The following is a 14,580-nucleotide window of genomic DNA, read 5'->3' as shown; positions in this document are numbered from 1 at the left end:
GCATCATTTATTGCCAATCTCTAATTGCCCAGAGGGTAGTTCAGAGTCAGCCACGTTGCTGTGGGCCTGGAGTCTGATGTAGGCCCGACCAGGTAAGGATGGCAGTTTCCTTCCCTGAAGGACATCAGTGAAACAGCTCGCTATCTGCTGACATTTGACAATGGATTCATGGGCATCATTACACTCTTAATTCCAGATATTTTATTGAGTTCAAATTCTTCTATCTGCCATGGCAGGATTTGAATCCCGATTTCCCCCAAATGTTATCTGGGTTTCCGGATTAACAGTCCAGCGATAATAACACTATGCCATTGCCTCCCCTGTGAAGGGATTGCAGTGATGACTTTTTAAGCACTGAGATGAGGAGGAATTTTTCAACTAGAGGCTGGTGTCTCTGTGGAGCTCATAGCCTCCACAGCCCTCTGTGACAAAGTGGATGAGTGTATGTGAGAGACAGAGGATCTTGACACTTAAGGGGAGATTAAGGATAATAGTGAGAAGCAGACTAATGAGATTGCAAAACATTAGAACCATGATCAAATGGCAGTGCTGACTCAGTGGGCTGAATAGCCTAATTCTTCTCATACATCTTGTGGTCTCATTCGATTTGGATCACAGAAACTGATCTGTTTTTTTTCTTACACCTAAGTGACATGGAGGTAAGAAATGTGATCAGAGATTATGAGAACTGCAGATGGTGGAGAATCCAAGTTGATCAAGTGTGGGGCTGGATGAACACAGCAGGCCAAGCAGCATCTTAGGAGCATAAAAGCTTTTTGTTATGTAGGAGGTACTACTCAGATTTGTTCGTACAGATTGCAGCTTGTCAAATTCTTTGACTAATAATTTGACAAACAGCATTGTTGAATGCCAGAGGGCTGTCTTGTTCACTTGGTCCTTTCTTAGAATCAGAGTACCATAGTGTTCAAGTATCGGTAGCTTACAGTCACAAAAAATCTTTATTGAATCTTAGTTTAAATACTTCTTTGCTACCCTCTGTCTTTACTGTTTTTAGAATCAAAATTTTACATCCAAATCTGGCTTTATATTAAAGCAAAGAGTTTGAAACCAAAAAGACATGCATTAGCAACTACAAACAAGATCAAGATAAATCAGCTTTGTACAATTGCTTTTCATGTGCTTGATTTCAGGAAATTTGCTGAAATGTGCTTTCATGCTATATTGAGTTTTTATGATGTGCAACAAAAGTTTTTGCCTGACACCTAACTGCATAGACATTTTGCTTTTATCCATATGTTGTAATTACGTTGATTCACAAACATGTTTAAATAATCAGATTTACAGTTAACAGTGAACTGTCAGTTTCCATCAATGCAAAAGAACTGCAAAAACCTACCACGTTTTTTGTGTGTAGAAATGTGATTGTGAACATAACTCTTGGAATGTTGGGCTCTACTTTACACTATTCTCCATCTTAGTTTTTAACCAGCAGGAAGAACTTCTCTTTACTAACCTTACAATTTACCTTAATACCTTGAATACTTGGATTAAATTAGCTCTGAGGTTTTCAAATGACAGAGAACACAGCCTAGTTTGTTTAATTACTCATTAGCCGCCAGATATCATTCTTCTTTTGTTCTAAGACCCATAGAGCATCTCTTGGATCCAGGTATGGTCTAAGCAGAACTTTGTGTTGGTGCGAAACTCTTACTCTTTTTTTAAAAACAGACATAGCAAGAACTGCAGGTGCTAGAATCCTGGATAACAGTGTGGAGCTGGAGGAACACAGCAGGCTAGGCAACATCAGAGGGACAGGAAAGCCGATGTTCCGGTTCGGAACCCTTTTTCAGAGCGTCGGCTTTCGTGTTCCTCTGATGCTGCCTGGCCTGCTATGTTCTTCCAGTTCCAGACTTTATCCCCCTCTTGGTTTACAATTTGTTAGATATAAAGTCCAGCTTCAGTTTTCTTTTCTGTACGTTGTCTTGACATTAGGTAATCTATCTTCGTGAAATTGGGTATTTTTGCACCTCCACTGTTGGGAGATTTGTCACCATTTTGCGAGTATACTGATCTGTTCATTTTGAATCTGACAGTGGAGATTCACCAGAGTTCAAACAATCTCTTGTACTTTTTCAAACTAATCAGGATTCTATTTAGTTTTCCTGGCTTCATTCCAGTACGTGCAGAGAGAATCCATCTTTGTAACGATGCACGATCTCTCTGATTTGATTGCGTACAACGGCTTTATACGTGTCCTTCTCGTAACTGATAACATTGATCACAGATCTGCAAACACCAAGCAGATCACTTTCACAGCTGTCCAGTTCAGATACTGTGTGAAACTGTTCATGCAGAAGTGGGCACGAAACATACAATCACTGGCCAATGCCATCAAGGTACATTTGAATACACTTTAGGAATTTACTGTCATTAGTCATACAAGGAATCAGACTGAAGCTGAAATAATAACTTTATTTCTCTTTCTTTAGACCTGCCACGTTTACTGAGTTTCATCAGCTTTCTCTCTGTTTCCAGTCTACTATAGTTGCTTAGACTTAGTTAAACTTCTGGTCCATGTTGATGTTCACCAAATTGATAGAGAATTCAATGATAATTACTTTAGGGAGTGACCAGGATCCCTCACTTGGGGATGTTCATTCCCTGACTCTTGTGTGCGTGTGACTGTTAGTTGCTATCCATCATATCCATGAATCCTCTTGAAAGCAATACTCCAAAGTTCCCTTCTTACTAATGTTTTCGTTTCAAGTTCATTTCCTCAGTGACAGGTGATTTGAATCTATTGTTGAAAAGGAGATATTTTCAGCAGAAAAAAATAGAGCGAGGAATTGACAGAATTGCTGTTCAAAGCACTGACAGATATGATAGACTGAATGGCCCCTTGTATGTTGTAAAAACAGCCTGTGTTGTATATTTATGATGTCACAGTGGAACTCCCGAAGAGATTAGATTTCTGCTTTGAAGAAGGCACGCTTCTATTCAGTGTCCAGACAACATAGCAGCAGACCAGAACTCTGAATCTTCACAATGCAAGTCTCATGTTGAGAAGGAAATAGCAGATTACAATGGTTTACCTTCAAGTTGAATCAGATGAGAAGCAAAGCAGAATCACAACAGTTGCACGTGATGTCATCCAGCACAGCAGGGTCCTGTTGTTCGTCACCTGGAAAATTGAGGGACTTGCAGTTAAAAAGGGCATTAACTTGATCTTCAATGTGCGGTATTAGCCTCAAGTGCTGCTCTGCCACAGACACTTCAGAATTTCCCTTGATTTATATTAAACAGAGGGGATTTTAATCGGAATTTCATTTGTGCTTATCTTTTTCATTGTAGAAAAGGTTAAAGCCTTGCCTGCAGTTGTGGAACATTGGAGGTTATCCCAAAACACAAGCTTTTTCTTTTCACCATCTTCCACATTCTGCATTGAGTAGTTTGAATCAAACTGTGGGAGAGATTAATAGCGGGGCTGTGCTCTGAAATCATATTAAGGATCTGAGACCCGAGGGATGTCCCAAATGACAGTTATAAGTTGACTATCCCGCAGCAACCACAATGAATGTTGACAAGTTAGGAAGTTGCAAAATTGCTTTTCAAAATTTAAGTATTAAAGCTATGCAGTCTTTGCATTCACTTCCCAGATTTCAGTTTGGAAAAAGGCATTTTGTTGAAGGTTTTTCTCTTCAGAATTCTTGCGTCTTGTTCTGATAAGTGCAAGGGAGAAAACTACATGTATACTGTATGAGAGAAAAGTGCTGCTGGTCAGCAAGTGCACCCTGATAGAGGTACTGCCATCAATCAAATATCAGATAATGAGTCATATTTTCTTTACTTTCCACTCCCTTTGAACAGTATAATAATAGTTTTCACTTAGTTCTGACTTGGGAATTGTCCTGATAAATGGAAGATTAAAGCTTTGACAAAGTGCCTTTTTCTAAGCAGTACTCATATTATGTGTTAACAAACAACTATTTATAGTGGGATCTTTTTGAAATTCTGTGGGTTAAGTTGAGATGGAAGATATTTTTCATTAGCCTGTTAAGATATGTCTCTGTTTTGTTCAAGAGTAGTTGTAATATTGCTATCTGCCAAGCTGCAAAGGTCTGTCCAGTTAATGTTACATTACCACTACACCCATGTCTCCCTACTGCCTGGAGCCATGACCAGTAGTTCATTTTGTTGGACATTACATCCTTCCTTTCTTCAGCCACCGCCTCCACAAGTTGTTGACTATATTAAACCTTCCAATCTACCAACAATTTGTAATACGATTTATTTTGCAGATTAACTGGGCAATCTGGATATCTTACTGATGGACCTGGAAATTATAAATACAAAACAAAGTGTACTTGGCTTATTGAAGGACAGTGAGTATTTGAATCTTCCTTTTGCAAAACACTGCCTGTTTTTTAAAAAAAAAGCCTTTTCCTTAATTTTCTTTGTATGTTGTCAGGGGGTCGGAGAAATCTTATCACAACTGCTGAAGAAGCAACAGAGCAGCTGTCATAGCTGATTACTCACCTGTACGTCTCTGGATCAATGTAGTAATCAACTAGTTTGTAATGATCAATCATTGCAGTTTGATGGAGACCTGTACCAGGAAGAGTCATTTAGCAGCTGTAGGTTTGTTTTTAATCGCACGTTAAGATGAGGGTGAACTACCTGAGCGTAGACAATTGCCCAGCTATATCCTCTCAAATGCTCGTCTGAGGGTCCTATTTTTAGTCTTGAGTTCCTGATGATGATTTCCAGTGTCCAGCCAGTTTGTTTCATTTCATGTGACAATGAAATAGGTCATTGTCATGAAGCAGAACAACCTTAGGTGAACTACTGAAATCTTATGCTGTAGAGCTAACTGCCCTCCTAAATCAGTTCAGATGCAGCTATGACTCTGGTATCTGCCCAACAATGCAGAACTTTTGCCCACTTACCATTTACTGTTATGCCTATACAAACTAGGATGTCCAACTTGGCCAGTTGCAACCCTGATTGACTGCCACGAAAGCAGGAAAGTAAAGGCAAGAGTCAGCAATAATGTTCATCACTACACACGCTTACTGGCTGAGAAGACAAGGTAATAACATGTTGGAGGTTCCCCTGGAAAGTCCAAAGCTGCTTTGTCTCAGGGAGGATTTCCTCAGCTGCAGGTAGTAGAGAATGGGGAGAATGTGTGCCAGTACTTTCCTTCTAGTCCATAGAGGAAATTACCTTGACTGTTTCCACGTTGTGGTTTGTCTTCTTCCTTGATTCTCTTTACAGTTGTTAATTCCCGAATTCACCAGATGATTTGGGGGTGTTGAGAGTGTTTGTTTTTCACCTTATATCCATAGGATGAGCGCACATTGATGTAAGCAATAAACTCTGCCAACAGCGGACTTTGCAAACTAGTGAAATGAGCTGAGTGCAACACTTTTTGATTTGAGAAAATATAGATCAGGCTTTTGTCATAATTGTCTCGATTTTTGTGGTTCACTACTGCAGTTCACTGTTAGTAAGTCATTGAGGTGGGTATGATATTAACTTTTTGGACAGCTTGTAATGCTGACTGTAAATAAAGGCTGCCTTAACCTGAATCTGTTCTTAAATTCTAGGCCAAGCACAATACTGAGGCTTCGATTTATTCACTTTGCCACAGAGTGCAGCTGGGACCATTTATATGTATATGATGGGGACTCTGTCTATGCACCGTTATTAGCAGTGTTCAGGTAAGGAGAGTTGCCCAGTTTGTTCAACTGGATTTAGTATGTTTAATTTAATTATTTACATGTTTATGTTCAATATTTAGTAAGTCAGTGCTCAACTAAAGCTGCAGCCTAAATGTGCTACGTGATGACAATATCATACTTGGGTTTTATATATGGAAAACATCGAGAATTGATTCACAGTGTGAAAAAGATAAAATGAAGCCTCCCAAACGAAATTGGAGCCAAAGGCATTTATAAAGCCTGAATTCGATATGGGCCTTGGATAACAGTTCATAATAGATTTGTTTTTGTTGTTGATGTCCTGTACATTGCCGGTAAATTCATGCTCTGTAACAATTCACAGTAGATTTTCATGCTGCATGCTGGATACCAGGTGAAGTGATTGAGAGCAACAGTAATTTAGATGACTGCTTTTATGTATACATGTGTTAGTTCAGTAAGAGTTATCAGTTAAATTTAAATAATGTGAAATAAGTGACTAAATGAAGCGACTAAAAACGTTTTAAAGAAAAGGCACTAATGCTACTACAGGTGTGTAAAAAGCAAACTTACTTAAGACAGATGGCTCAATACAGGCAAAACCAGGAGTGAAAGAAGATGATGGTATCGTGATGTTGAACCTGTAATCCAAAGACCCATTTAGTGTGCTGGATATTTGTTTCCAATCCTACCATGGCAAAATGTGAGGCTGGATGAACACAGCAGGCCAAGCAGCATCTCAGGAGCACAAAAGCTGACGTTTCGGGCCTAGACCTTTCATCAGAGAAGGGGATGGGGTGAGGGTTCTGGAATAAATAGGGAGAGAGGGGGAGTCCAGGGCTTCCCTGGACTGACCTATCCCCTCCCCACCTATACTCTCTCCACCTATCTTCTTTTCTCTCCATCTTCGGTCCACCTCCCCCTCTCTCCCTATTTATTCCAGAACCCTCACCCCATCCCCTTCTCTGATGAAAGGTCTAGGCCCGAAACGTCAGCTTTTGTGCTCCTGAGATGCTGCTTGGCCTGCTGTGTTCATCCAGCCTCACATTTTGTTATCTTGGATTCTCCAGCATCTGCAGTTCCCATTATCTCATGGCTAAATGTGTAACTTGGATTCGGCAAAAGCCTGGAATTAAAATGACTGTGACAAGATGGTCAATTGTTGTGAAGACACATCTGGTTCACTTGTAAAAAGCAAGAAAGTGCTGCCATTGGGTGTGGTGCACTTGAGTGAGCAATGAAGTTGACTCTTAACTGCCCTCTGAAATAGCCGAGCAAGCCATTATGTTGCATCAGCCATTAGAAAGGGTAAAAGGAATGAAACAAGATCGACAACCTAGCATAGAATGGAAGTAGCAATGGGCCTTGCAAAGTCATCCTTGCTAACAAATAGGTGCGAGTGCCAAAATTGAGAGCGTTGTCTAGACTGGTCAAGCAACCGTGTGAGACAGACCTACTAATGGAAATATCCAGGCATCACCACCAGCATCTCTGTCTTTCAGAATGTTTTCTGCCACTGGCAGGAAAAACGGATGAGAGATAGTAGCAGCTGCATCTGTCCATGAATCTCTGCAGGAGTGACCAATACCCAGTTTTGGTGGAGACTAATTCCCACCTTTTACATTAGAAATATCCTCCATGATGATGTCTGGTACTATCATCATGCTAAATAGCATAGACTTGAAATGGATCCTGTGATTGGGCATCAAGATGCGCTGTGGACCAGCAGCAGCTGCCAAATTGTACGTGAATGCAATCTGCAACCGTGTGATCCGGCATATTCCCCCCCGCGACATTTCCATCTAAGAGTGCAAGAGGAGCTGTCTGTCACAACACTTTTTGCATACTAAAAACTGAGTTGTTGACCTAGTGAGTTGGGATTACTTGCATATCAAACAGCATAAGCAGGAAGTGACGGAGCTAAGCAATTTGGCTAACCAGCATGACAATTAAACAGTTCAAAGGAGGACTTGTTCCAGACGTCTCCTTTAATAACAGGGGGGCCCGGACTGCCAGTGAAAAAGTTGAGTGAGAGCACCTATAACAAGCTTCAGCTGGAAATGCTGAGTGGACGATTGATCTTGACGACTCCTGAAGCCAGCCTTCAACGCAACGTGCCTTTTTTTTTCTGATTAAGGGTCTAGGCCTGAAATGTCAGCTTTTGGGCTCCTGAGATGCAGCTTGGCCTGCTATGTTCATCCAGCTCCACATTTTGTTATCCTGGTGTAGGAGAAGATGGTTATTCATGTTTGAGGTCAGTCATCTTGGTTCCAGGGCATCACAAAAGGAGTTCCTCAGTATAGAGCCCTTCGCCCATACACCTTCAGCTGCTTCTTCATTGGTCTAAATTCCAGCCCAATGTCAGAAGTGGGAGATATTTGCCAGTGATTTCACAAAGTTCATGACCTGCAGTGGCTCATTCTGAAGCGGATCATGTCCAAGATCTGTAAGAACTGGACACAACCCAGGCTTGGACGTGAGATGCCAACTAGCAGTAATGTTTGCCTCTTAGGAGTGCCATTCACTGTCTCCAACAGAATCTAACTGTTGCTCCTTGATATTCAATCGTATTATCATCTATTATGAATGTCCTGGATCTGTCTTTTACCTCCAGAAACTGAACTAAACTAACTGCAGAAATACTGATATGGAGGTTCTGGTGTTGGGTGAGGTCAGAGGTCATATTACACCAAGTTCTAGTCCAACAAGTTTATTTGAAATCACAAGCTTTCCTAATTAGGTCACCTCATGAAGGAGCAGTGCTATGAAATCTTGTGATTTCAAATAAATCTATTGCATTATAATCTAGTGTCGTGTGACTTTTGACCTTGGATAAATACGGAGGCTACAAAAGCAGGTCAGAAACTTGGAATCCTGCAGTGAGTCACGCAACTCTTGACTTCCTGACCATCTACCATGGGCAGTGTGTAGGGAACTGATGGAACATTTGACTTGTTAGAGCCACACTCATCCAGGCAAGACTTGATAAGCCTAACACCATCCAGGCAAGCCAGCCTCTTGATTGGCGTCACCTACACTTGGTCGCAGTGGTGTGGACCATATAGTTCACCAAGGTTCCTTAGATTGCATCTTCCACACCTGCAAAGGGCAACGATGTTGTCTACATGGACTTGAACAAAGCATTTGCCAAGGTTCCATATGGTAAACTGTTCAGTAAGGTTAGATCACATGGGATCTAGTCAACTGGATACATGCTTGGCTTGAATGTCAAGGATAGAGGGTTGCTTTTTGAACTGTATGCTTGTGACCAGTGATGTGCTATGAAGATTGGTGCTGGGTCCACTGCTTTTGGTCGTTTCGTATAAATGATTTGCAAGTGTGTATAAGAGGTATAGTTAGTAAGTTTACAGCTGACATCACATTACATGGTGTCATGTACGGTAAAGGTGGTTATCTCAGTACACTGGAACATTGATCGAATGGGCCGCTGGATTGAGCAGTGGCAGATGGAGTTTACTTTAGATAAATAGGGGGTGTTGTACTTTGGTTACGCGCACCAGGACTTGTACGTGTAATGATAAGGCCCTAGGGCATGTTGCAGAACAAACAGACCTTTGGGTGCAGGTACAGTTTTCCTTGGAAGTGGAGTCACAGGTAGACAAGGTGGGAAAGCTGGTGTTTGGCACGCTTGTCTTCATTAGTCAAAACATTGAGTGGGATGGCATGTTGCAGCTACACTGGACATTGGTGAGGACGCTTTTCGAATACTGAATACAATTCTGGTCATCATTATGCAGGAAAGATGCTGTTAAGCTTGAGAGAGTGCAGAAAAGGTTCACAGGGATTTGCTAGGCTTGGCGGTTTTGAGCTAGAGAGAGAAGCTGAATGGGCTGGAGCTATTTTCCTTGGAGCATTAGAGGCTGAGGCATGACCTTGCACAGATTTGTAAAATCATGAGGGGAATGGATAGGGTGAATAACCAAGTCCAAAACTGTCGAGCCTAGGTTGAACCTGAGAGGGGAAAGTTTTAAAAGGGACTTCAGGGGTGGTGTGTGCATGGAATGAGCTGCCAGAGGAAGTGGTGGAGGTTGGCACAATTAGAACTTTTAGAATGCATCAGGATAACCCTGCCCCCGCCACAACTGCTCTAAGAGGATTCCCCTTGTTCTCACATACCACCCCACCAACCTCCGGATACAACACATCATCCTCCAACACTTCCGCCATCTACAATCCGACCCCACCACCCAAGACACTTCTTTTTTTTTTCCGTCCCCACCCTTGTCTGCCTTCCGGAGAGACCACTCTCTCTGTGACTCCCTTGTTCGCTCCACACTGCCCTCCAACCCCACCACACCCGGCACCTTCCCCTGCAACCGCAGGAAGTGCTATGCTTGCCCCCACACCACCTCCCTCACCCCCATCCCAGGCCCGAAAGATGACTTTCTGTATTAAGCAGATGTTCACCTGCACATCTACCAATGTGGTATACTGTATCCACTGTACCTGGTGTGACTTCCCCTACATTGGGGAAACCAAGCGGAGGCTTGGGGACCGCTTTGCAGAAGAGGAACACCTCAGCTCAGTTGACAATAAACAACTGCGCCTCCCAGTCGTGAACCATTCTAACTCCCCCTCCCATTCCTTAGACGACATGTCCATCATGGGCCTCCTGCAGTGCCACAACAATGCCACCTGAAGGTTTCAGGAACAGCAACTCATTCTGCTTGGTACGCCCTGCAGACCAATGGTATCAATGTGGACTTCACAGGTTTCAAAATCTCCCCTTCCCCCACTGCATCCCAAAACCAGCCCAGCTTGTCTCCGCCTTCCTAACCTGTTCTTCCTCTCACCTATCCCCTCCTCCCAACTCAAGCCGCACCTCCATTTCCTACCTACTGACCTCATCCCACCTCCTTGACCTGTCCGTCCTCCCTGGACTGACCTATCCCCTCCCCACCTCCCCACCTATACTCTCCTCTCCACCTATCTTCTTTCCTCTCCATCTTTGGTCCACCTCCCCCCCTCCCTATTTATTTCTGATCCCTCTCCCCATCCCCCTCTCTGATGAAGGGTCCAGGCCCAAAACGTCAGCTTTTGTGCTCCTGAGATGCTGCTTGGCCTGCTGTGTTCATCCAGCTCCACACTTTGTTATCTTGGATTCTCCAGCATCTACAGTTCCCATTATCTCATGATTGTGAATAGGAAGGGTTCAGAGGGATGTGGGCCAAATTGCTGGCAAATGGGACTAGGTCTGATTGGAATGTCTGGTTGGCATGGACAAGTTTGATTGAATGGTCTGTTTCCGTGCTCTCTGACTATGACACAAATCAAGAGATATTCAGAGTTTGATGAAGAAAAAAAGGAAACATATGTCACGTACTGCGCATTAAAAAGAGTAAAAGCCACTCAAATGTGCAGTAGCTTGTTAAATAAGCAAATTAAGACGAGAAAGAAGGGCCACAAAATATCTTTGGCGATGGGAATACGGAAAACTCTAAGGCTTTGTAGAAGAAGAAGAAGAGTGAGAGGAATTTTGGGGAAAGAATGGGACATGTTTGAGACCAAAGGGGCAGCCTGTGCTTGGACCTGTGGATGTTGGTGATGTCTTCAGTTAATACTTCTCTGCAAATACAGTTGAGAAGGACATTGTAATTAGGGAGATCTGTTAGGATGATGCATTTCTGGAACAAGTTAAGATGAATAACAAGGAAGTATTAGATGTTTTACCAGGCATTCGGGTGCATAAATCCCCAAGCCTGATGAAATGTGCCTCTACGCTGTGGTGGGAGACAAGGGAGTGGATTTCTGGGCCCTGGAGCATACATTGAATACTCGCAGTCCACAGGCAGAGTGTTGGATAGTTAATGTAGTTCCTGTTTTCAAGAAGGGCAGCAGCGATAGGTTAAATGATTACAGACCAGTTCATCTGAAGTCAGTGACAGGACAATTAGTGGAAAATGTCTGAATGACCACAAGATGGATTAACGTTTGGAAAAGATTGATTAGGAGTAGTCAGCTTGGATTTGTTAGAGATCCCTGTCTGACTAATTTAAATGACCTTTTTTGAAAAGGTGTCTAAACACATTGAGGGAGCTGCAGTTGGTGTGGTTTACATGGATTTCAGTAAGCACTTTGACAAGGTCCCACATGGAAGGCTGGCCCAGAAGAGCCCAGAGGATCCAAGATTGATTCCTCAAATAGGAGGCAAAGGGTGATAGTGGAGGGTTATTTTTGTAAATGGAACCCTGTAACCAGTTGTGAACTGCAGTTTGGCGCTGAAACTCTTGCTGTTTGTGTCCAGTAATGACTTGTATGTGATTGGAGAAGGTAGAATTTGTAAGTTTGTATGTGATACGAAAGTTTGTTGCTGATTGCGAGTAGGATGGTCTCAGGCAACAGTCTGATGTTCATTAGCTGGTAAAGTGGGCAGATGGAACTTAATCCCGATAAATGTGAGGTGATGCGTTTTGGGAGGTCGAAGTGATTTACACAATGAATGCTAGGTCCCTAGGGAGTACTGAGGAACAAAGAGAACTTGGTGTATAAGATTCCTGAAAGTGCCAGCATAGGTAGACAGGTTGGTGAAGAAGATATGTGGAATCATTGGTTGTCCTTCATTTGTGCATATTTGGTTCCTAGCATCTGTCCTGAGCAGCCTGGCCGTAATTTTTAGACCAATACTTTCAGTGTAGGGCTTGTGAGCTGGAGCCCGTCTGCTCCGACCCTTCACTTTTTCTTTTCTCATTTTTATTCTCTCCTCCATTTTAGCTTTTTAGTTTTTATCCTCTACCTAACTTCTGGAAGGAGCTCAGTCACGGACGCATCAGTTGGGGGCCCAGAGAGGACCTTGATGTTTGACCATGATGTAGTTGGTATGCATGGGCAGAACTCTGGCAGTCAGTGGCATTGCCAAAATGACTGGCGGCTAGGTGCAGGACTCTAGCAACCTGTGGTGAGGTGGCTTGATGAGCCTGGAAGGTGGTTGGCGGTGAGACAGCAGTGCAGAGGTGTTGGGGAGAGATCAAGCCCAATGTGGGAGTAACTGCAGGCCGATGGCTCAAGAAGGACTGTAATTTGGAACTTTTAACTTATTTCTTCTAGTGCTTTATACTGAGAAGAGCTGTAATGTTGAACTTTTAACCTTCTTTATTTGTCTACTTTTTATCTTAGATTTTGTACCTCGGTACCTTGTATCTGAGATACCACCCTGAATGGCGACATTGTAAGCTTTTCACCATACTCCTTTATCCCTAACTTCCTCATCACCTTTGGCTCCAAGTCTAGTGGCCACAGAGACAACACTGCACTTGGAGCAGACGTTTATGAGGAAGACAGCACCTGGAAGCCTAGGAACAGCAGCAACTTTGAAATGTGGAGCAGTGTCCCACTGCAAAATGTTCAGCGAAAAGTGCTATCCTGAGAAATTTGGATTGATTCATGAAGAACAAAGGGTGAGGGATATGGGCCAGTTAAGTTTGGGAAACTTAGTTGGCGTGGGCGAGTTGGACAAGAGTCCAATTCCATGCTGTGTCTGATTATTGACACTGCCAGAAAGGCAGAAGTGATTAAATTGTTTCAGGAGAATCATTCCACAGCAAGTCTGGAACAAGGTGGTGGTGGGGGGTAAGCCTCCATGATGTACTGGAGCTGATATACAGGAAGTTAAGAGATATTAGAAACTTGAGGTGCTGGAGAATCTGAGATAACAAGGTGTATAGCTTGTCATCAGAAGAGCAGGAAGGCTGACGTTTTGGGCCAAACCTGTGTTGGTCTGGTCGAGAAATTCAGCTGAGCTGATCCTTTGGGGTTCGGTTCATTCTCACTGAAGTATTATTACCTTCATAGCCTACAGTGAATGCACAAGCCAACACAAACTTAACTTTGAGGGCAGAATTATGACTGAGGAGTATAAGCTCCTGTAGTAAAAATCATGTACTTTGACAAAATGAAGAGCTTATTAAATAGTCAAAAATTTATATGCATAACCAATAAGAAGTTGAAGAATATAATATGCATTTTAAAAAAGAAGTTAAATTGTGCATTCAAAGCTACAGAAGACATTTGGGAAATGATTCTGGCAGGTGAAACTTCAACAGCGCACATAAAAATGATTGCAGATAGTATCTTTTCATGCAGTGGACATAGCTAACAGCGCTCCACGTACAATTAATGAACTTGTCTACTCTCAGTTGACCTTGAACGTATAGGTTGCTGCCCAACTTGGGGGATTCAGATGCATAGATCTTTAACATGTCACAGACAGGTAAGGAAATAATCAAGAAATCTAATGGAATATTGGCCTTAATATCTAGAGGACTGGAGTGCATGGATGCAGATGTTAAGCTGCAGCTCTACAAGGTCCTAATTAGGTCCACTTGGACTACTTTGAGCAGATATGAGCACCAGAACTTTGGGAGGATGGTTGATGTGGGAGTGACTACAAAGTATGCGTACAACAATTATACCTGGACTTCAGAGGTTAAGTTTGAGGAGACGTTAAATTGCACTTGTTTTCTCTAGAATTAAAGTGGTTACGGGGTGATCTGATCGAAGTATTCACGGCTTTAACAGGAAAGAAAACAGGATAGACAAAGATTGACTGTTTCCACTAGATGGGGATTCTACATTGGAACGTTGATTTTGAATTTTTTAATGTTGTTTGTCCCTTTTGCTTTTACTGTCTCTCTTTGAGCTTCTTTGTCCTTTACTGATGTCATTTTCTTTTTATTCGCTTGTGAGATTATGGGCAGTTCTGGCCAGCCAGCGTTGATTGCCTGAGGTAGTTGCCCTTAAGGGTGACAGCCTTCTCAAACTGCTGTAGTCCGTGTGCTGTTAGTTGATCCGCAGTGCCCTTAGGGAGCAATTTGTAGGATTTTGATCCATGTGGAGGATTGGCAGATGAAACAGAGACAAGATGACCTATGTTCTGTCTGTAAAAATGACCCTGAGGTTCCAG

The 14,580-nt window shown here is 42.6% G+C and overlaps 1 protein-coding gene across 3 annotated transcripts in view; it reads left to right on the top strand.

Moving 5' to 3' along the window:
• Nucleotides 1-14,580, top strand: part of atrn (attractin) — a 361,852-nt gene that overhangs the window by 47,999 nt on the left and 299,273 nt on the right. For all 3 annotated transcript variants that reach the window (XM_059650378.1, XM_059650382.1, XM_059650379.1), the window contains exons 2-3: nucleotides 4,260-4,343; nucleotides 5,568-5,681. In XM_059650378.1, the coding sequence (XP_059506361.1) occupies nucleotides 4,260-4,343; nucleotides 5,568-5,681 (198 nt within the window). The remainder of the gene's footprint in view (nucleotides 1-4,259; nucleotides 4,344-5,567; nucleotides 5,682-14,580) is intronic.

This window comes from Stegostoma tigrinum, chromosome 1 (assembly GCF_030684315.1).
Source record: "Stegostoma tigrinum isolate sSteTig4 chromosome 1, sSteTig4.hap1, whole genome shotgun sequence".
Taxonomy (NCBI): Eukaryota; Metazoa; Chordata; class Chondrichthyes; order Orectolobiformes; family Stegostomatidae; genus Stegostoma; species Stegostoma tigrinum.
The sequence above is the reverse complement of the archived record's forward strand: the minus strand, read 5'-3'. Positions and strand labels throughout refer to the sequence as shown.